This window comes from Myzus persicae, unplaced genomic scaffold (assembly GCF_001856785.1).
Source record: "Myzus persicae strain clone G006 unplaced genomic scaffold, MPER_G0061.0, whole genome shotgun sequence".
Lineage (NCBI taxonomy): Eukaryota > Metazoa > Arthropoda > Insecta > Hemiptera > Aphididae > Myzus > Myzus persicae.
This window is the reverse complement of record NW_019104389.1, coordinates 360,026-384,881: the sequence shown is the minus strand read 5'-3', so window position 1 is coordinate 384,881 and position 24,856 is coordinate 360,026. Positions and strand designations below refer to the sequence as shown.

Genomic DNA, 24,856 nt, shown 5'->3' with positions numbered 1-24,856 from the left:
TTACAAATTATTTACATCGATGGATTAATATTAATGATTACGATTTTCAAATCACCTTAGCTCCCAAATCTTATAAACTCATTACTATATGGACCTTTAATCCCTAGGACTCAAATTTAAATACATAACTCAAAAAATACTCTTTTGAATTTTGATTTTGACACTTCATAAATTTCAGAAAAATTATCTTCTGTATAATTTATTGTTGAATAGGGGTGTTCTCATTTGCAAAACAGAAGTTTTTTATCGTCACAGGACACTCTTTACGTAGTACCAAAAAATCTCGAGAATTTTAAAATATGGTCTTCAAGTATAATATTTAAAAATTAAAAAAAAATCAAATCCCGAATAACTGCATTATTGAAGAAAAAAAGGGTACTGAGCATGCTCGGTGAATCAGCCTGTACAACACGGCAAAACACCAGCTAATACCCGTATTCGAATGCTGGCTCGGGTATGTGCACAATCTGCAGTATACATTATAATAAGATAATATTATACGCAGGTAGTAATGTATTATTATTATTATTATGCGTAAAATGTTCGACGTTGGGAATAATAATTGATACCAACGACTACGGCTGCGAGTGGGTAAGTCTCTAATGCGTTTATGTAAATTCGGCCGAGTCTGCGAATTAATACGTTTAAGTTCACCACCGGTTAGGTAGCTCTACAAGGGTAGGTATTATACAATATTAAGCGCGTCTACATATTGAAATCACTTCTCATTGGTTCGGTGCAACCAGCCCGTCAACCATACGTTACACCGTCGTTAGCGAATCCCCCGTTCATTCGGCGTGTTCTACATTATCATATTCATTATTAAAGTATTATTATTTACGTAATGTTAAAATATTACATGCAATTATCAATAAACATTCGAAATTAAAACACGGCTATCGGTAATTAATGTAACGATCATCAGAATTCAATCACAAAAGAAGAAATCGTAATAATCGACCACTTATATAGGCCACACCACTGCACTTTTGCTCTCAAATCGTCGGACATATTACACAATTTACATTACGAACGTTGTCGCAAATTTAATTTATTTTACTTTGTATAGTTAAAACAATTGAAATAATTTGAAATAATTAAGACAATTCCAAACATTTTTAAAAGTTCAAATTTTAAATAAAAATAAATGTTAACTTTGTCCGATGAACCAATATCTTAAATAGTTGATTTTCGTATGCATGTTCACTAAAAATTGAGGATACGAGTCGCAAAAAATTGTCAGCTTGATATTAATTAAAGACCACCCTAGGACAAAAGGTGCTATTTTTCATTTTTCTTTGAACGTCCGTGTATTGAATCCATTAAATATATCTTGTAATTTGAATCCCCCGGGAAAAAAACGCCCAGTATATAAATATGCCTTATATTATATTATTTTGAAGAGGAGGGGGAGGGGGCTGGTTGTGCTTAAAATATTTGGTATAAAGATAAAAGGCGTAAATAACTTGCAGGTTAAAATGATTTTCATCAAAGAAGACGTGACGTCCCCTCCCCCTGTGTGTGTGTCACTGATATTGTTAGGTATACGAATTTACCTTTGATAATAATATATTAAAGTATCATAAAGTCAGTGGCGTACTTAACTCATTTAACGGTGCTTTGGGTGGTGACTGTAGGGCATTTTACATAGTTTAACGAGATAAGACTAACATGCGATGATAATATTATAAATTATTATTATGCGTGCGTATAGGTAAACGACATTATCATCTTCCTCGAATTCTTCGCTCAACCATCAGAGTAGGAATAATTTTATTTTGACTTTCTATTTAATATAATATGTCAATTGAAAACTAATAATAGATCATTTTGATTACGAGCTGAGTGTTTATTCAAGCATTGTCAAACAATGTTTTATTAACAGTATCTCGCCGAAGACTTTGTTCGCTGTAGTTTAGCTTTTTCACGATTTCCTTGAAGTATACTTAGAAATTCGAAAAATGAAATTATTGAAGTACAATGGATTATCCACAAAGAAACTGTGTATGAATCGTTTCGACTTTTTCCCTCAAGTATAATATTATAAATGTTAACCGAAAATGTCTTTTTATATCAGTGTAAAAACAGCGATCGCCACTTTCTTCCTTTTTATTAAAAAACATTTCTGCAGGCATATACCTGGTTACAGTATTTCTAAGTGTACTTTTTAAATGCTTTAATAAAAGATTATTTGTAATTTGAATACAGGAACACTCCTATAAAAATGTATTTATATATTATTATATTAATACTTTTCAAAAGTATTGCTTACAGGTTTTTTTTGTTGTTGTTAAAATCCGCTTAATATTATTTTAATACTTCGTGGGCTCAGAATCAAAAGGTGCTGTTTCAAAATACAGAATCGTACCTAGAGGAGAGCAATACTTTCTACTTGAAACTGTAATACCTATACAATTTTTTTCTTAATGAACGGCTTCCAATGATGGTCAAATCTAAAGATTAACAGAATCGTTCTTCACACACGGATCGTTTCAGTTGATAATATTTGTTTTCACTTAGAATGATGTTTTAAATCAAATGATTGTTTCTCGGAAAACAAAATTCGGGTTAAACGAAAAATGATATTGCGAATTTTCCCTCCCCTTTGTGTTGTTATGACCCTATACAGAAAAAAATATTCCTTTATTTTCTTATTCTAATCGATCATACTGTATAATGATACGATACTCAGTCGCTATTACAGCGTGTAGGTACGATATTAAGTGGGATTTGAAACAAAAGTTGGTTATCTCAAAATATCGAATTGTAACGGAGAGCAATAATTTTTACTTGAAACTGTAATAGCTTTTTTCCCTAATGAATTGCTTTCAATGATGGTCAAATTTAAAGAATTAACAGAGTCGTTTTACACACTTGTCCTTTCTGTTGATAATATTTGTTTTCACGTAGAACTGTCTTCTTCTACATTTAATGGTGTATGTGTCTCTGGAAACTAAAATTCGGTTACAGGAATAAAGATATCTTGCCTTGATGTTACAACCAAAATGAAAGTATGATGGTATTATATTCAATACTGTTATGAAGAAATATTCATTTTCTAGATACATTTACAATAACGAATAGTATCAATAATATTGTACTTCCTATCTTATGATTATTGTATGGTCGATACGATGAATATTAAATAATTTACTTGTTGATTTGAATGCAGATAGAACCTATTTATTTTAAAACGTTGTATGGTTAATAACTGAAAGTTTAGGTTTATTTTCTCACTATTTTAAATATTAAATTGGTGCGTAATCTGTGTTCATTAGGAATTTTTAAGTTCTCTATAACTATTTAAATCTTGAACATAAATGGTTGCTTTGATTATAATTTATAGATATTAAAAAGTGGATTAAAAAAAAAAAAAAAACATTTTTGGAAAGTGTTGGTTCTGAGCCCATAATTTACTATATTATTTATTTATTATATGTATACTTCTTGGGGACAAAATTTGTTCTGACCTATAAACTGGCTATTATACACGATGCAAAGTTTAGTGTTATAGAATTTTCTAAAATAAATAAAGATGTTTTAACGGTAATAGTAGTATAAACAATCAAAATAAAACTTAATCAGTGTATATATATATATTTTGTTATTTATTTATTCTTCGTCAATAATGGTTAATGGGCCCCGCCGGAGAATTCCGTATAAAAACAAAATATTTCTCGGAACTTGCAGGAAGTTTATATAGATTATTAAAAATAATCAGAAAATAAATCTGATCAAAAAATATCGGAAACACTAAAAATGTGTTAAAATACAGAACGCTCGTGCATGATATAACGTTTATTGTTACGGACTATATATTATATATAATGTCAATAAATTCTGTATATTATGTTTGTGTATACGAGTGAGTTTAAAGATATATATATATATATGTTACATCAAAGATCGGAATTATTTGCTATAGCGCACGCTTTTCCGAGTAGAAGGGAGGGGGTACACATTATATACATGTGCCTGTATGACAATATTCAATCGCGTAAAATTTAATATACTTGCACTATAATATAATATAATACGAGTGTATCTTCACTGATTAAATAATAAAAATCATATTACGTTTTGATATCAACTTTAGATATTATTATTTTACGACTCTACGACCGAATATTAGAAAAAAAAAAGAAACCACCGCAATGATGATTTTTGTCATGGAAGTGTCACACGCATATGTCGGTCATCAAAGTTGTATAAAATGTTACTAGGTGCCCTCAACCCCGTGGTAATCAATATACGTATACCATAGAACCCAAGAATCAAGTGTGTAATCAATAAATTAATAAATTAATCAGAAATTAAAATTAATGATAGGTTTTTTCGTAACGTCGCAATGTGTCCTATTGTTATTTTTTAAATTGACTTTGAAACATAAAAATATCATACAATAAATATACATTTTATTTAAATAAATAAATTTGTTCGATATGGAGGCTACAATATACCATGTAATATTATTACGATTTTTATGTAATAGTCGGTACATGGTTCCAAAACATTGGTTTATTTTTTTATTAATCTGCTATACAATACAACTTAAAATATATTATGTTTGCATGCACATTATTGACGTTTGAGAACAACAATTAGTTGTTAAAATAACATTTAAATATTTAAAATGTAAATTTCCATTACGACTAGTATGAAAATCGGTTTTCGTGCTCTGGTGATAAATTCCGAACTATACCAAACTGTCGTGATTTTTTGCGTCGATATCGTACCATGGAAGATACTGAATCGGTGTCACTTTATCTTCTATACACGGTGTTGGATTCGAATTCAATGAGATGAAATCATTGTATCTATACGAAAAACGATTCTGAAGACGGCGTAATTTGATTACACAGTATTATTTTATGATATTATTGTCATTTAAGTATTTTATTTTACTATAAATAAAACAGTAAGTTGAATTAATTACTTTAAAAGTTTTAAGCACCCACTGAAAATATTTGTACATTGCAAAAACATACCTAAAATCGATATTCTCTGCTTAGATGTATATTTTAATCAAATTTGAATTTAAAACAACCATTACATCTTTTGGTTACATGAAAAACCTTGTTTTATATTTTCAATCCGTAGCTATAATTTTGAACATTTTATAAACATTTTTAACTACAAAATAATTTGAAATTTTTCATAATTTTGTCAAAATTTGAACTTTAAATATTTAAAAAAAATTGTGCCTATGTATCATTAATATTTATGAATTTAAACTAAAACAACTTATGATAAGAAGCATTGTATTCAATTTTAAAGCTTTTTTTTACCTAAAATGTGTATCGATAAGAATAGTAAAAGAACAAAAAAAAAAAAAAAATCAAAAATGTCTTATGCCTAAAAAATGTTCAAAAAAAAAAACAGAATAATTTGAAAATTTAAATTTAAGTCATGTACAAAAAATGCTCATACAAAAATTTGGTGAATTTTTCAAGCATCTACAGTTGTTCGTTTTTGAGGTACGCCAAAAAAAAACAAAATCGATTGTATCAAAAACTGGTTCTGCTTAAAAAATCCTGTTTTTCCTTAAAATGTTCACCAAAGGTTTTCCAGGGATTTGATTCATTATTTTTACTACCTACTTCTCGTGTACACACACATTATTGTAAAATCAGAATCTAAAATGTTAAAAAAGTCGTCAAATAAACATACGCACTATTATGTTAGGATTTATTTTACTCTTACCTCCATAGTAACGAGTGTCTGAACGAAACTCGAGCGATTGTATAATATTGTGTCATTTCGTCGCGGATGAAGCGTTATTGTCTACACATAATAATAGTAATAGTATATGGTCTATCTTTTATTTTATATATTTCCCACATCGTGACACTATACTGTGCGTGTCGTATTTTCTCGAAGTCGACTAACTATATTATGTAAGATACAGTACAACACCCTTATGGTCATTTATCATAAATATTTTTCGATTTCAAGCGAAGGATGCATCGGTTTTACATTCACAGTGACATTTCGTAGTTATTTGTTTTTTCCAGCACACATTTTTGTCGTGCATGCTTTTCAAGACATCCAGTCTATTTGGTATTCTGTTTTTGATTTTGGTCTGCGGCCCTTTCCTTAAGCCCGTGAAAATATTAACAGACGAATCTTGACAATTTCGATCATATTTTAGCCAGTGCGACTATAACTGAATTTCAATTGGAATTGATTTTTGATTTGTTGCTATATACAACACCGCTTTTGCATAGAGTAGAAAAAGTTAAACGAGTTACAAACATGTTTATTATTCTGTGACCGGGCCTTCACAATTTTAATTCGACATTATGCATACCGTATAAGTTTGCTAAAACTTTTTACAAACTTGATTTTATTTCTTTAACGTTTGAGTCGTTTTAATAACTTTATAACGACGACGTACAATTTATTATTATTATTATTATTATACAATTGGTACTACCTGCAGCTTACTTAAGCTAATCAAATAGCTTTCACATTTTCAAAGCCAGCAGAAAAGTTTTTTTATTTTAGTCAAATGCTCAAATCAGCACTTGCACGCAATTATTTATTATGTCATACACAAATAACACTAAAAAAAAAAAATACCATTATGAATTGACAAGTCGAATGTTTAGTAAGTCATTTAGTAATAATAAATCATTTCAATAACCTGAAACTTTGTTGGATTCTAAGAGAAAATTAGAATTCATGTACTTGAATATAAATAATTTATATAAAAGAAATTGAATTGATATTATAATAAAAGTTATAAGCTAAGAAAGGTTTTTTCTGCCGACAAACTAATAATGAAACAATTTATTTATTTATAAATTTATATGCAGACTATAATAATATGGTAATAAATTAACATTGTCTTCGATGTCAAAAAACTATGAGCATTTTTTTAACTTATATACATAATAGGTAAGATGTCACTGTAGAGGTTCATCCAATTTACTCTTAAGTACATAATATATATTTGCGAAGATACCCTATCTCATGTGATTCAGTGATTGGGAATTCCGGATAATCGTTGATTGACGATGTACTTGAAACATATATTTTGAAACAGTACATTTAATACCAAATGTAAGTCTAGAATCCAATTAAAAGAAATGGTTTCACGTGTAGTTATTTTAAAAACAAAAATGAAATCAATTTTAGGGCACAAAGTATAATATGATAATAATTAATTTTTTACCACATTAATAATTATATTACTTTGGTATGTATCCATATTTGAATTAGCACTACTTATACTGGTCGTGGTACAATTCATGTGCAGCAATATCATGGTTAAATAAAACCATTATTAATTAAAAAAAATTATTTAATATTATTATGTATACCTACTCACACTGTTTAGGCACATAAAACATTTTCGTTTGCACCTGCACAGACTCGAAATGGTGTAATTTAAATAACAAATTGCGCCCACGACGAAAAACTAAATTTACTGTCTAAAATATTTATTTATTCTAATAACGGGTCGATACAATCGTTATACGTCGGCCAGTGCACAACGCCTCGTCATCGCCGCCATCGCAGTAAATAACGGAGCCGTGATTTGATTTTTTGGTTCGAGTTTTGTTAGAAAATTATAGGTAAGGACATAGGTAGTTTAAAGTAAACATAAAAGGATAAAAAAACAATTCGCAAAATAGATGAACGTTACAAAACAACCACTGCATATTTTATGGAATTTTGAATTATTAATGATTTGGCCGTGATACGTCTAACGAAAGCAAAAACAAAAATCGAGGAGCCCTTAGGTATTAGTTTTCGACCGAAAATAATTTGCAAACGACTAAGTGGATACGTGTTGTAAGTGGGTGTATTCATTATTATGAATGACGATTAATGTAGGTACCTACACCGAAAAAAAATGCAATTAACTCTTAATGAATATGTGTAGGTGCATACATACTTTCGAAAACGATTCAAATGAAAAATTAAGTAAACCTAAGTATTGGTATTGTGGAACTTAAAAATTACTTATTCAAATAATTCAGAACAGAAGGTACTTACAAGGGTATTTCAAAATATATTTATTAGAATCAATACGGTAGCTGCTATAGGTCTTCGATTATGAAATAATATATTCTGGAAAAATGAAAATGAATATCAAGATGTCCAATCCTGTTAAGTTAAAAAAAACAAAACAAAATTACAGAAGAATGAAGCTTTGTCTTATTAAAATATAACCATTCGTTATTTAGTGGCCAATAACATTGAGATACATTGGGTGCAAAGGTGGACAGAAGTGAAAAAATTGAGTTACTTGAGTAATTATACCTAATTTATATTAAATAATAATATGTAAGTATATAGAGCAGACTGTATATATTTATCACTAAAAGTTTAAAGCAAACATGGAGTAAACTCGACTATGTTGAAAGGAAGTTGGTTATTATTTTTAATAAACACCTATGTAACACGTAGTGATTTCACAACTTTCAACTTTTTAAATAATGACTAAACATTTTGTTAAAAATTCACTGTAGTAGATCCAGGAATCACACGTCTGTGAGTTAGTCTAATTATTAAACTGAGGAATATTTATTTTAATTTAATATCATTGTACATAGCATTGGAGCGTAGTTAAATAAAAAGTTAATTAGTTAATTACGTTTAACTACAGATACCTCTTGAACACGATTTTAACTTAAATAATTAATTTTAAAATCATCTTGAAAAAGCTATAAATACTCTAATATTAGTCAAGTTTTTAAGTTAATTAGGAATTTACCAACTAATTAAGATGAAAAGCTTGAAAATATTAAATTTTTAACTACATTGTATTACTGCCCACTTTTGATTATGTATATGCTTGTATTATATTCTCACGGTATATAATAGGTATGCGTAAACATATTAGTATTTGTACGTTGTACGTTGGGTGTGCTTACAAACTGAAAAAAATGCAAAGAATAAATATTTTGATTGTTCACATTGGAATTTAATGTTATTAATCACGCCAGTAAATATACAATTGTATAATAATCAATAGCCTTTCTGGCTCAACGCACGACCATACTAATAAATTATAGCAATTAATAATAATAATGATAATAATAATAGGTACATGTAATGGTTTTGATTGGGAACTTTGATTAAAATTTGTAGGTAGGTAGTTAAACATTTGCACAGATAATATAAGACATTTTGTTATAATAAGAATGGTGTAACTACAATATACTCACCTGAGTCACCTGCAATAAGTCCGTGAGAAGACTGGCCAGCCGCTACCAGTAGCCAGTGCACAATGGCGGCTATTATAAGAGCAATACAATTAAAATAATCAAAATTGAAATCACAATAATGGCTTAAGGGCTGATATAATATTAATGCAAATATCACAACAATGGCTTAAAAAAATATAAAATACCGTGGCGATTAACGCACACGAATATTACAGTGATTGTAAAAAAAAAAGGCTATGGTCGGCGCACACGAATGTAATAACGAAAATAAACAATTAGTTTGGCGATTTGCACAATGAAATAATAATACTCAAAATGGAAAAATCACGAGTAAGTGTACGACCAAAGGTACTAAACAATACTGCTGATGTAAAAATAATAATTACACTTATACTTAAAATGCTATAAAACAATTAAAATATTAAAATAATAGTAATACTCACTGTTTATGCTATATTTATTATAATGCGTGTTTGTTGTGTATTTTTGTATTTACTGCGCTTTACTCGTCGGGTGGCAGACACTATAACTATATAGGATGCTGACTCATTTATTCTGGGTAAGTGCTGAAACAGTAATTTTTTTCATATTATGGTGGGTGGAGGGACAAAAAAAAACATCTATTGTGTCTATGAATATGGTGCTGAAGGACGTCACACCCATCTACTACCCCCGAAATAATTGACCAATACATGTAAACATTACAATATGGCAGTAGTCATTCCGCAAGTTTTGTAGAATTGTAAAATGTATGAAACTATTCATCAAGTTAGTGCTGTAAGTATAATAATGATTAATAATGATTAATAATGAGCATTATTACTTTAAAATTTTACGTGGACCTTTTGCAGTAAAAAAATATTTGAATGTCAAACTAGAATTAGTTGTACAAACAGAAAACTAGTCACAGAAAAATAAGTTCAGTGCCTTAGAAAATAAAAAAAATGTTGCAATTATTCATCGAATTAGAGCTTACGTGGGGGGTAAAACGTCGCGAGGAAAAATTTCCTAAATTCCCTGCCCACTAGGTATTTTTTCTTAATTAATTAATTATTTTTCTTATTACGCTGTATCTCTATAAGTGTTGACAGTTTGTGGGCCAAAAGTGTTTACAATTTTCAGGGAAATTTTTGATTACACTGTCCTTCCGTGTACGCCCCTTCCACATGTGTGATACTATAAGCACTGTCTATTTTCTACCCTTTTGTATTATGACGTTTTTGATATACCGTTTATAGGCCATGTTCCTTGTTAGTGTCGCATCTCGTTTTCTCGTTAGCTTTAATGGAATAATCTGTTTATTTAATGTATTATATTATAACTATTAATCTGTTTATTCGACTAGCTTTTCATACCACACGTGAAGTGCATCGTCAACCTGTCCATTATTCACTGCACCCAACGATACATATTGTTGGTCGTGCTCTGTTTATTTTAGGCCTTCTTTTGAAAACATTGGATTATAGTTTTAGTTGTATCCAACAGTTCTGTTTATTGATTTATATGAAATATAATATAATACGTTATGAAGGATTTAAGTCTAAATCGTATACATAAAATAAACTATAGTCACTCGCAAAAATAAATACCCAGATTTGAGTATATAATAATTATAATAATAATAAAAAAATATATAAAAAAATTTTTATTATTACATGAAAATACAATTTAAAACTGTCTATTGGCATTGCATTTTGGTGCTATTATTAACCAGAAAATACATTCAGAATAAAACTGATAAATTATATTATTTTTTGAGATTTACAATATACAAATCAAAAAACTTTTTGTCAAAATTGTTATTGTTATGTAATGCCCTAAATAAGTTTATTGTAACAACATTGTCGAAATCATTATTACAGGTTAAATCAAATTGTATAGGAAAACTAAAGTGAAAGATTATTTGATTACCTATGCGTTTGATGTTCGATATTTGAAATTGTAGTATTTTGTTTTCTATAACTTATGAATTATTGAACAATAAAACCTCTCAAAAAGCCCCAAGAAGTTGTTAGAGTCCGACGAATATTAGGTAGGTAGGTAAACACGTGCATACTTTAACAAAACTAAAGCATGTTCTAATCAAATGAAAGTATTTTTCGAGGGATCGATGAATAGTAAAATTACTTTCTTTTTTTTTTTAGGAGAGTAACGAAATGTTAAAATGTTTTATGGGTCGTAGTTTAAGTCAATAAAAATTATTTATTTGTTCACATAGATTTATACTTTAATCACATTGTCAGTTATAAATAACATAATTATCATACGTTTGACAATTTTAAATATTTTAGTATTATTTTAATATTTAGTGATTAGCTATATATCCCAGTTTAATTTTCAAGAACCCTATAACTATCGAGACGTATCAAAAATTTAAAATTTATTTTTCAGACTGAATTTTGTGTTCACCAAATGCAAATGATTACAATATTAACCACTATTTTAAAGTACCTACAGCAAATATGATAAAAAATAGGACTCTTTTTAAAGTGCTGGTGTTTATCCTTGCTTTTAATTTTAACACCTCAACGCAACACTTAGGCACATCCACTCGAGACACATAACCAAACAGTAACCCCTCGATTTGAGGCCAAGACTTGTTCTTAAATGTACAACGTACATGAATGGATATAAATAAAAGTATAATACATAGTGTATTATTTTTAAATTTTAATTCTAATGTAAAATTTTAAATCTATTTGATGGATAATTGAATAATACACAATATGAGGGTAAATCGGAATCAATTTTATTCCTTTTTAGTCATGCTGAAAAAGTAAAATACAAAAATAAATTCAACGTCAAATATTTGCAGCTCTTAGTACTTACAACAGTCGTGGCGTTGAAAATCAATTTAATTGTTTTATTTGAGCTGGATCATTAACGTTCGATATGAAACTAATAGTTATAATTTGATTTTGATATCAGCATTTTATGTAGGTACAAGATTTAATAATTTTTAGACATTTGATAAAAATGAATATTTGACACTTGAATATTTAAAAAAAAAGATTCATCTTCAACTTTATTTTATAGAAATGCATTGAAAATATTGAAAATAAATAGGAACGATTTTTTTATGAGCGTTTGAAGTTATAATGTTGACGAAATTGAATATTTAAACGAAAATAACGAATTCAGTTATATTTTGTTGTATTTAAAAAAATATTATTAATAACGTTTAAAACTTTTCGCCACTTCTTGTTTTTTCCTATTTTTTTTCTTAATAAATAATATTTACTATATACATTGAAAATTTCTAAAATATTTCCAGATTCATAATATAATTATAATATAGCCTTCTGTATTATACTGCAAATCCATCGACACTGTTCTATGAGGTACTCGCCGGCGTGTCGACTCACGAGTTTTAACAGTTAGAGTAATATAATATTTTTTAATAATAATAAGTAAAATCACAAGACTTGACGACAAATTTACAACTATAAGTGCAATATTGCAGCATTCCCGGTAAGCAAAGGTTGTGCTGGGGGATTTATGAATCACTATGAAGTAATAAACCTAAATGTATAATATTTTAATGAATTGTCCTTGGAAATATAAGGCTGGTGGCCCGTTTAGAACATTTTTATCCTGTAACCACAATATAACAATGTACAGCGTAATCATGATACCACTGACCATGTTTCAGGTGCACTGCAGAGTCCGAGCAGGGGCGGTCCGAGGGAAGGAATCGCAGAAATTCAAAAAACTCATAAAATATTTAAAAAAAAAAAATAATTCGAGGGCATTACCGGGTGTCCCAGGCGTGAATTCGGTTGTCCGGCGTCGCATACGACGTCGGCTGCGGCGGCGGCGTCGGAGGTGGCGGCGGTGCGACGGCGACGGCGGCGACGATGAGGCGCGCCACCAGCAGCGTTTTCACTTGTAGCAGTCGGCCGGCGAGTAGTGCTTAGCACGCGTCGGCGGCCATGCAAGCGGGTGGCGTGACGGCGGCGCCCGCGCCGGCGCCGACCAACGGGTATGGGGCGCAGCAGCAACAGCAACAGCAGCAGCAACAGCAACAGCAGCAGCAACAGCAGCAACAGCAGCAGCAGCAGCAGCAGCAGCAGCAGCAACAGATGCTGTTGCAGCAGCACCACCAGCAGCAGTTGTCCAACAACTCGCCGGCGTCGACGGCGGCCACCGGCACGGCCACCACCAACAAGATACTGATAAACGGCGGCCGGTTCGACTTCGACGACGGCGGCACGTACTGCGGCGGCTGGGAGGACGGCAAGGCGCACGGGCACGGCGTGTGCACCGGTCCCAAGGGCCAGGGAGCGTACTCGGGATCTTGGCACTATGGGTTCGAGGTGTCCGGCGTCTACATGTGGCCCAGGTACGTAGTGTGTCGAGTGTGCCACCTCGGAGGGTCTTTTTCGATAACATTGACGACGAGTGTATTAGAAAATGGTATGGAGAGCATTGATGAGTATCGTTATTAGTTTTAGAAATAAATGAATAATGTTTTAACGAATTTACTGTGTTATATGCAATATACTATGCGTGATCCGCCTACACTCGATTTTGAATAAACTAGAATATTACCTGTTGTTTGGACGAAAAATGGCGCCCATGATTAGTGATAAACTGCAAACCTATAGAAAACGTTCAGCCGGTTGACCACTCTCTTATTACTAAGATTCATCTCTAGAAAGGGGTGGTGGGGTTTGTTAACGAGAGGACCAGGAAGAGTATTTGGGATCTGAGCGCTATGGGTTCCAGGTGTCCGAAGGTGTCTACACTTGGCCCAGGTACGTTACTGGGAGTTTTTTCGATATAATATTTACGACAAATCCTCCACACCGTGGCAGTTTTCACATTTCTATAATCATTTTAATATTACGTATAGTATGCACTGTACATGCATCACAGACGGGCGTGTCATCTTTCATTCGTTCTGCAATATCACGGAGATAAGCCATGTATGGGTGCAATATTATTGTGACTGGTGAACAAAATTTGTTATAATAATCGTTCGGTCTGCTAGACATACGTCTGCCGAACTAGTCTCGTTTGATCACTTGCTCCGTGCACTGTTTGTTGCCAGGTCATCGGCAAAGTAAAATAATTTACAGTTTTATTTTAAATACACTATTTTAACTGTACTCGGTAACTAGCTTGTCTGACGTCCGAATCCTCTAACATTCCCCCGTTCGGTACAAATCTATCATCACGGACACACAATCACATCACACCGTGCGCCAGCAGTGATAGACAACAATTTAATATTTAGTATTTAACCACGTAACACTCTTATCGGGAAGCCGAGGTAGCGTACTTGGGCACTGCGGGTTCAGGGTGTCTGGTTTTTTTCACGATATCGACGGCAAGGTCTATTGGAGGGATGGAGTCATTGTAGTTCGCTCCACACTACCTTTATGGGCGTGACTAGAGTTAAGCAGTGTCAGCTGGTCCTGTGAAATCAAAGTCGATGGCCTTAGGAGCCAATAACAAATTGTCATTGAAATCAAATGTAATCAATACAATATTAAATGAGTAAAAAAAAAGATGTCACTTTGTTTTGTATACACGAATATTCTGTGGACAGGAATTGGGTCGACAAAACGCTGTCCCGTAGTGGGCTCTTCAATTTGAAATAAAATCCGTTTGAATCCGTTCGAATCCGTTCTGTAGTTTCCGAGATTATCCCGGACATAGAAATGCACTTTGTCTTCTATAGATATATAAATATTAATTACCATTATACACGTTGCACACATGACAAAGTTCTTCTTTACAAGGAATTATTTAAAACGCCAATGCTGAAGGGGTATGGGCTAAAGACTACTATTGGGAGGCTAAGCCTATATTCTTTGTCTTAACTATTTTATTTTTGTAAACAATGTGAAGGCTAAGAAAAAGCCAATTCGTCAAAAAGTTTTGATGGTTCAATGTTTTTGTTATGGCCGCGACGACTTCCTAGGTATTATTTTTGTCTATACAGTTTTCCATCACGTTGCGTCAATACCAAATAATTATTTGACAAAAAATAACGAGTAATATAAGCACTAATGTATAATAATGTAACTGATAGTTTATAAGTATTAATTAAAATAATTTTTTTCCATGATTAATATTTTCTTTACTTGTTTTACATTTTAGTGTTCATATTTTATCGATATTAACTACCTACTATAATATAACTTATCCAAACCTAATAATTATTATTACGTATTGTTTATACATAGTGCACGATTCTTGTTCACGCGAAAATTGTTTGCACTAATGCACTAAAAAATACTTGAAAATGGTGTACGAAATCAAACGGTTACTTAACATGAATTTAAGGTTTTAATTTTTACACCATTGAACCATTGTACAGTTTGCAGAAAAAGTTCGAGAAATTTGTTTTTATGAGTAATTTACACGCGAGTAAAACAATTTTACCTTGCTCATTTATTTCTGATAATCAGATCACCACGTTACACACTTCGACGTGCTTAAGTTATATAAATTGCATTTTAGTATTTAACTAGAAAAAAAAAATACATACAAATTGGCAATCGCATATAAAATAAAAACCCCCTGCTTTTTTGATTGTAAACTTTTACATTTCTAGAGGCACAATTTATAACTTTCTAGACAAAAAATCGCAGTGCTATAAAAAAAACCCGCGAGTGCAATAGAGTCTACAGAGTCTTATTAATAACAATCAGAAGTTACTTCTTATGATCTGATGAGGCTACATAATAACTATATACTCACTTCAATAATCGCTACTTTTGTGTTACTTTGTGTACACAGAATAATAATATTGTTTATTGACCAAGTTAGGGCTGGTTACAAAAGAAAACTTTGAGCGCAACTGTGCAATCGAACAATGTCCGTAAAACATTATAATTTTCTCTTCCACATTTTTAGTTGCTCATATTATTATGGCAGTAATGTCATTTCTATATTTTGTTTAAGATTGTAAACATTGTTTAAATTTAGAATGAATTTTTTTGAGGGGGATTAAATAGTAATAACATTTTATTAGTCAAATAACTTAAGTGCTTGTAAAAAGTATCAAAGTTCAACGAATCAATGTAAGTAGGTAGCTAAATTTTCGCTGTATGCAATGTAAAATTTCACTGTCACTTCGCTCTTGATAAACTTACAATCGAAAAATATAAACTCGTACTCTCATAATTTCAAAATAATGTAGTGCACTTCCTGCAATGCTTCAAAAAAAAAAAAAAAAATGGAGCAATATTTAAAATTTTCAACCATTGACAATAATAAAACATAGTAAGGGGTTCTCAGAAGTTATGTATTTAAAATTCAAATATCAAATACTTTACGTTCTATGAAAAATATTATCTGCAGCATCAGAATAATGATCTAAATGTCCAACGATCATAGCATAGAGAAATTTGTGCAATAAAGTTTAAAATTACGTTGAAAGTGGAATTTATATTATTTTATTTTATGACTAGTCTGTAGGGCATAATATTAAATTTAAAAAAAAAATGTTTTAATTATTGATATAGGTAGGTACTTTTATAATTATTAGCCATTACATATTTTTACTAATCATCATAAATACATACAATTTCTATTGAGATTAGGAACTGAAAAAAATAAACATCTCTCCATCAAAATATAGGTTTAGTTTTGGGTCATTCCTAAGGGAATGACTTTCTTCATCCCTTTTTTCATTCTTTTTCGCCCTTTTTGGGCGTCGGTTTTTTTTTTTTTGGTAAGGTTAAAGTTTTTTTTTTTAAGTCCCTTTAATTATCAATCTTAACAAATAATATTTGTTACTATTTGATGATACATAATACTATTTTTTGCAACAGTTTTTGTTTTAATAAAATTGAAATCCGCTGTGAGTGATATAGCTAGGTACTTGATGCGTTGTTTTGAATACTTTTTATGAAAAATCTGGATTGTTGTGGAATAATTCGCTGCTATTATGAATGCATATATAGTGTTCCGTGTATGACTTTAAATAATCATAGCCGGAATAGTAGAGACTCACTCCCGAAATAAAACCGATTCGCAGTATCACACCCATTCTGTCATAGTAACAAAAATATTATAAAATAATATTATACATATTATATGACAAAAAAAAAAAAATACTAAAAGTGTAATATTTATTTTTTATCGAGTTTGTCACGGAAATGTTTAAAATTGCCAAGCCAGGTTGTGAATCTCTGATATAGTTATTATAGCAGAGCCGCTCGTTAATCAAACAGAAATGTATTTCGTTAAATAAACAAAGGTCTTATAACGATTAATATATTACGAAAGCACTGTATTAATTTCCCGCGATTAAGTTGACGGTTTATTCTGAAATGAATGGTTCCTGATAAAATTATTCCGAGTGCAATTAAATCAGGTATTCGCGTAGTTGTACGAAACTGTTTCAAACATTCCTAGTCCAATATCAGATTTTATGATGTAATCATATACGGAGTCGTGATCTAATATTGTAATTTGTAATATAACTGTTGCAAATCGGTGCTCGAAAGTGACAATAATATTACAAAACATATTACTTCCTCGAGATACATATAGAATTCCTATTATAAAAATCAGTTATTCATAATAATTTTGAGTAGGAATCGTTCGAAAACTGTTCAATTTATCTTAGATGAGTAAATAACACATATTTATGTAGGGTGTTTCAGAAATCGGTACGAATTTAAAAATGCCATAAAAGTCACATATTTTACTATTTTTTGGGTATATTGTAGGTACATAAATAATATCAAATCCCGGTAGATTGACACTTTATGATTTAAACGCCCTTCAGATATTAGTTAAAATGTAGTACCAACAATCGTAGAAATTACGGAAAAATAAAACATTTTTTTTTCTAATTTTTAATTGAGTTAACTTAATTAAAATATTGAAACACAGAACTACGCATCTTGTCGCACATTTTTTTTTTCAATCATTTCATATTTTGTGCATTACACTAATAATATTATCATACAACACCGTTCTAGGACTGTCTCTGCGTTATGCAATGATTAAGAGAAACAGACGGTATAAAAGTTCAGGTCACTTTAATTTATTATGAATTGAAAATAAATTGTTAAGATGTTTCTCTTTCTTCTTTTACTGAGAATACCATACGCTTACCTATATATTATAGGAGCTTGAAAGTTGACAGTGTTAATTACAAAACAAAATTCATGATAGTACATTTTAATATAAACTAGTTATTTATAATATTGAGTAGGGATCGTTTGAAAACTATTTAATTTATCGTAGATGAAAAAACAATATAAGCAAATGGCAAAATATATATTTTTATAAAAAAACCAAAAATGTCCCTTTTAGATTTTTGGAATTTATTTGAATGTACATACAAATAACATTAAAATCCAGTATTGATATTTTATCCGTCAGAAAATAAGTGGCAGTTGATTTTTAGGGTCATCGATATTGTATAACAAATTATAACGTGAAAAATTAGGAAACTATGTTTATGATTGTGTAAATTATAATAAATATATTATGGTACTGGTTTTTAGTTAACTTAAGAGACCCGTTTCTGATTTTTAAATTTTCTTCAATTCTAAAAATTATGAAAATTCTATTTTAAATTTTAGCTGCCACCTTGACTATAATAATTTTCCACTTATCTAGCGCCTGATACTTAATTAAATAAGGGGGTTGATGGGTGTATTTTAGCAACAACAATTACTGGACAGAAAGAACTCTTAGGTCTAGTAGAATTGTGGGATGTGGACCCGAATTTGGAAAACTGTATTTTATCTGAATAAAAAAAGATTTTCCACAGGCCAGATTGAACTCAGATTTTTATTTTATTTCAAGTAACGGTATAATATAATGTGAAAAAAAAATTCGAGTCAACTTGATAAAAAAAAAATTAAAACATAGAATTCCACACTGAACTGATTTTTAATTTTTAATTTATGCACAATAAATTATGCTCATAATATTATTGTTTAACATCATTTGAGACTGTCTCATGCAATGATCAGGAGAAACAGTCGTTACGAGGGTTCAGGTCACCATCATAATAATAATATATGAATTGAAAATAAATTGTATAGGTTTTACCTTTCTTCTTTCCCAGTGAATACCGTACGTGTCCTATATCTTATGTCCGTGATACGATAAGCTCGAATGACATTTATTGATTTATTTTGTTATCCGCAGGAAATGAGAATACGGTTGTACGTAATTATTGTTATTGGTATTGGTAACTGATGGATAATAATAAATTATTCCTGTATTCCTGTAGATTGTTTTAAATGAGTTTATCCGGAAAGATTCAGTGTCGTATCACCGGCGTAGGACATGTATTTTTATTGATAAATAATAATAATAATAATAATAATAATAATAATAATAATAATATATATAAGTACTAACCTAACAGCCGTCGATATCGGGTATCGGTGTTTTGGAATTCGGTCCAATTGACCGAGAAAAATCCGTCTCGAAACAACTATCAATTAAAGCAATCGTCACCGCAGCGAACAAGCAATAATAATTATTTTCAATTTATTTTAATAGTACAAATTTCAACCAGTCATAAATGTTATACCGATCACAATAGTATTGTGTCAGTTTTGGTTCGTATTCTACACGGGCACAACCGCTATTTACGTTATTAAATTCTTAAAAAAAAAAAATTAAGATTTTGAAACTTTTTAACTTAATCATGAGCGAGTACGTGACCATTCTAATGACAAATAGGTAAATAGTATTTTATTTTGAATTAGACTCGGAGGTTCGTGGTTTTTCATTTTTTCTATAAATTATTTAATGCAATACTATTGGTAAAGAAATAAGGTCTATCTAAGTATAGATTTATAAATTCATACACAACTTTTGATATTGATTGCAAAATTTGAGCTTTTGCACATCTAATTTTTGACTTAACTGTTATAATTTGATTTTTCGATTATAATTGTTTTCTTTCGTTATTTCGATATTTCATTATTATTGGAAGTATATTTATTGTACATTAGTGATTTATTCCGTAGGTATAGTTATTGGTATAAATGCTCTTTCACATTCTAGAATTATAATTAATATTATTTTAGTTGACTGTTAAAAAAAAATAATTTTTCACCACTATCATAACAAAAACGTACAAATTCTTATATGCGTTTTAACTTTAAACTATAAAAAAAACATTGTATTGTTCTGACGTCATTTTGTGCGTGTTTTAATCAAATACCATACATAATAAATCCAAACATAAAGAAAAACAATTGAATTCAATAGACAATAGAATGTCATTCAGTTTAAATTTTCCGACGAAAACCAAGTGAATAATGATGACCTTTTAAATTGTAAAACCAATTTAAAATCGTATTGTGATTCCTGGATGATGGAATTTAAATCTTTTGTAGGTATGTCGATTAATTATGATTAATGGCTATAAATAAGGTTGATTTTAGTACAAAACCTTGTCTCACAGATAAGACTCTCTCAGTTATTGTTTATTATTTGAAAGATAAAGTCTTTGTCTTTTGCTCAGATTTGACTCCAAGTTACAAAATTCAATGTTTTTAGAATGTCATAAAGGACACAGATTTTTGATTATTTTGAAATATATTTTTCTGTCCTTTAAATTTCAAGTTAATATTTCAAAACCAGAGGTCCAACGCGATCTGAATAAAAATGTTCCTATTTCAAATATAATAAAAAACGATGGAAATTCGACAATTCTACGAGGCTTGCCCCTAAATAAATAGCTGTTAATGCCGAGTACGTATCCAGCGAGGGTGAAGGTTTCATGTGGTGAGGGGTGTAGACCAACCTCAAAACGTTTTATTAAAAGTTGTTTTTATAAGTGTCATAAAATTATGGTTGGCTATACGAAAATATAGTTCTATACAAGTGTATTTGACGAAAAAACATTTATAATAATTGAAAAAATATATACACGCCTTGTCCAATTTTCAAGTAGCGCATAAAACATTTCAACAAAGTAGGAAAAATAACAATAGGAACTCATACAAAATATTATTAAAAAGAACAAATATCATATTACACATAATATAAAGGGACGTTTTTTTTTTTATAAATGTGGTATGGGTATGGTAGAAATAAAAACATTAATTGTACACACTTCCATAATTGAAACATAAAATAACATTAATATTACTACACACCTACAATACGGCCGTAGTTATAAAATGCTAAAAATTATTATTTGAGACTTGATAATTAATACTGATGTTTATACTCATTTACCTTGTGTCCGCGAAAACAGGGTACACTTTATCACTGATTAAATCACCTCGTTTTTTATCCCTGTAAATATCTTTGAATTCTGTTTTCGGCACAGTAAAGTAGACTAATGGATCATACATTTCTATGACTTAACATTATTTTAACTCATGTATCTAGCACATGCGCAACACAAGTTCATTTTTTTTTAAATGGCAACCCCTATTTTAAATATCATTTTCGGATTGATCTATTTTTTTCAAGGCATTTTGATGCATCAACTTGTGTTATAAACTCAAAATTGGCTGAAGTCGAGCTATAAGTAAAATTAAATAAAAAACAATTAATTGATTTACTAAATTTGACTTTTTAAATTTAAATTGCACGTATTTTTTCCTTCTAAATACCACGATATAATCAAACTTGTTATTATTAAAGTAATAGAAAGAAAAAATACTCGTACTTGAAATTGAAATTAAAAAAATCAAATTTAGTATTTAATTTTACTTATAGCTCTACCTCAGCCACTTTTGAGTATACAACACAAGTTGATACATTAAAATATCTTGAAAAAATCGATAAATCCGAAAATGATATTAAAAAAAAAATGAAGTTATGTTGCGCATATGCTAGATACATGAGTTAAAAAAAATTTAAGTTATTTAAGAAATGTTCTAGTCTAGTTTAATATCCCGAAAACACAATTCAAAAATATTTACAGGGTAATCAGTGATTAAGTGTACCCTGGTTCCGTGAATACATGGTATATATAATGAGATACAAAAAAAAATGTTTCCAAACGTCATAATAACAGGAATGTAAAAAATGAAATTTAATTATTCAAAGTTAAAAAATTCAAAGGTAAATAATTAAATCATTTAATTATTAAATAGTATTAAAAAAAAAAAAAACGTATTACGACTTCGCGTGAGCGTCTATACTACAGACATATTGTCATTTTCTAAATTGATTTTTTAAAATAATTACTAAATTACAGGTTTTGTCATAAAATACACAAAATACAAGTATACCCTCTGATGCGCAGTCTAAAACCTTGGAAATTTCATAAAAAAAATAAAGATATTTTTATTAATAATAATATTATGTAACGTATTCTGTGATTTATTTATTTAAAACATTATACATTTTATTCCTTCGAAGTGTTCGTGGTAATATCATTATAAATTCCAGTGGAAATTTAGATTTATTCCACGAATTTTCGTCGAGTAGATAGTGTACATTGCATGCCTACAAATTTGGCTTCGAGAAATCATTTTCATTTCAAGCAGTGGCGATGTGAGAGGAATATTATATGGTTGGAACATTTTGACATTTACTTTGGGTAATGTATTGATCTTTGCTTGTGATGATAATTTTGATAAAATAAATAACTCATACAATTCATTAGTCTTATTTCGAATCAAGAAATATAATACTCCGTACCATTATTGGAATTACTTAAGTCAGCTATCACATCGGTTGTAGGAAAAATACGTAATATAATCTTTGGTACTTATACAAGATATTATATTGCATTAAGTGAATGTCAGCACACTGTATTTTATTTCCGCTCTCCGACCCACCCGTGACATGGACATTTTTCGGTTAGTCTTAAGGTGAAATGGAGAATTATTAAGATTTTAGGGGAGTAATATTTTTGAAGGTTTGACATAATATCATTTCACCATATTATATTGTCTCAAAACAATTATTATCCGTTATTAAATTCGCGATTTGTTGTATTCAAATTTCAAAGTAAAGTAATAAATAAAATACAAAATATATAATACTACGTTAAATCCTTAAAAAACATATTTTCTATAGTTTTTGTTTAATATATGATTTTACGATATTTTTCACCCTATTTCCCTACTCTTGAACTAACCACGACTGCTGACGACGACAGTTTGATACAATTTTTTTGATGTGTGTTTTATGGCCAGCAATGATATAAATTATTATTATTTATTTAATATGATATTTAAAGCGGTTTAAAACACAACTTGCCAATTCCGAGTAAAAATATTATATTCCATTCAATTCTTGAAGTTTGACGAAAAGTGAAATTATGATCAAAATATCAATGCGTTTCCGACCGTCGATTGCCGCTATCATTTAGCACTACAAAAGTCGGTAAAATTGAATACTATGCGATGCGCACAAAATAAACCGAAATGTGTCTGAAAATGAAATATCGTATTTTTTAGTTAATATAGTATAATAGTATATTGTGATTTAAATCTATTATAATGCGGATAATTTTTCGTCCATTTAGTGAAAACATAGTACTCGAATAGGTAGGTAGGTACTCATAAACTCCCCGGACATAAACCGACGTCGTAAAAATGTATTAAAACTATCACGAGAGCTCTGACCTATTTATAAATAGTGGTCGAAGTGAATCGAAATAAATGAAGGGTTGGAAAATGTAAATTTAAAAAAAGTAGAGGGATCCTCTATCCCAGCTTCACCACCCCGTCAGTTCGACCACTGTTTATATACCTATATACTCTTATATTATTGTATACTTTATTATGATGTGTTTGATGTATCCCAGTAGTCGATAACGATTGATTGAACTGAAATGACAGTTCGAAAGTAGGCGGCACGTGATTATACTGAGTTTATCCGGTCGATTCGGTGATAAACACACTTCGGAGGACCTACCCTCACCCACGGTTTTCGGGGAAAATTGCGCACGTTCCCCTATAAACAATATAATAAGGATCCTCCTGAAACGTGCTTAATCGCCCTGCAATCTCTAATCGGAAGAAGGGTATACATTTTTTGCTATTCGTTTTCAGTATCGAATGGTATTAATTGACTTTTATGATTATTATTTTCGTCATTTCCACTGCTCGAAAAATAACGCAAAACGTTTACCAGGCCTACCTGCAAATTAAAATATTATATTATAATATCTCTTATCATGGTAGGAGAGATTAAGAGATGTCGGAGTTACCGAGTGGATGATATTTTTTTCCCTATTGAAATCCAGAAATATACCATTCAAAAATTTGCTATTTTTTTAAAATTCATCAAAGAGAAAAAATATAATTTAAGCCCACGAGATTTATATTAGGACAAAAACTTGGACTTGAACATACAAGTAATCAACTCATAACTAAATAATTATACATGTGCCTATAAAAGAAGAATAAATAAACTCGTTAAGTTTTTAGTTAATTTTGAATTAAAATAGTAACTCACTTAATGTAACGCGGTTAAAGGTAACTTAATCTTAACTTTTTAACTCGATTATGTCCAGCCTGGCTACTGCCATGCATGATACATCATGCAAGACGACTCTGGAGATCCCGAACAGGAACTCCTGCGAGCTCGCGGTAATCTGGTTGGAACCTACTGGCTCGTATAGGGCATTGTGCCGTATACCGCGGTAACTATGGAATTATGGTATCGAAACACGAGTCTGCCACGTAGGTATTTGGGGTGAATAAAAACGACAATCGCGTAACAATCATTGTAAAATAGTTATAAATAATTACATTATATACCTACGC

At 30.3% G+C, this 24,856-nt stretch overlaps 1 protein-coding gene across 1 annotated transcript in view; it reads left to right on the top strand.

Moving 5' to 3' along the window:
- LOC111041805 (junctophilin-2-like) overlaps positions 1–24,856 on the top strand; it is an 81,336-nt gene that overhangs the window by 44,129 nt on the left and 12,351 nt on the right. Inside the window, exon 3 of the mRNA XM_022326228.1 lies at positions 12,832–13,521. Within this exon, the coding sequence (XP_022181920.1) occupies positions 13,112–13,521 (410 nt within the window). The 5' untranslated portion in view covers positions 12,832–13,111. The remainder of the gene's footprint in view (positions 1–12,831; positions 13,522–24,856) is intronic.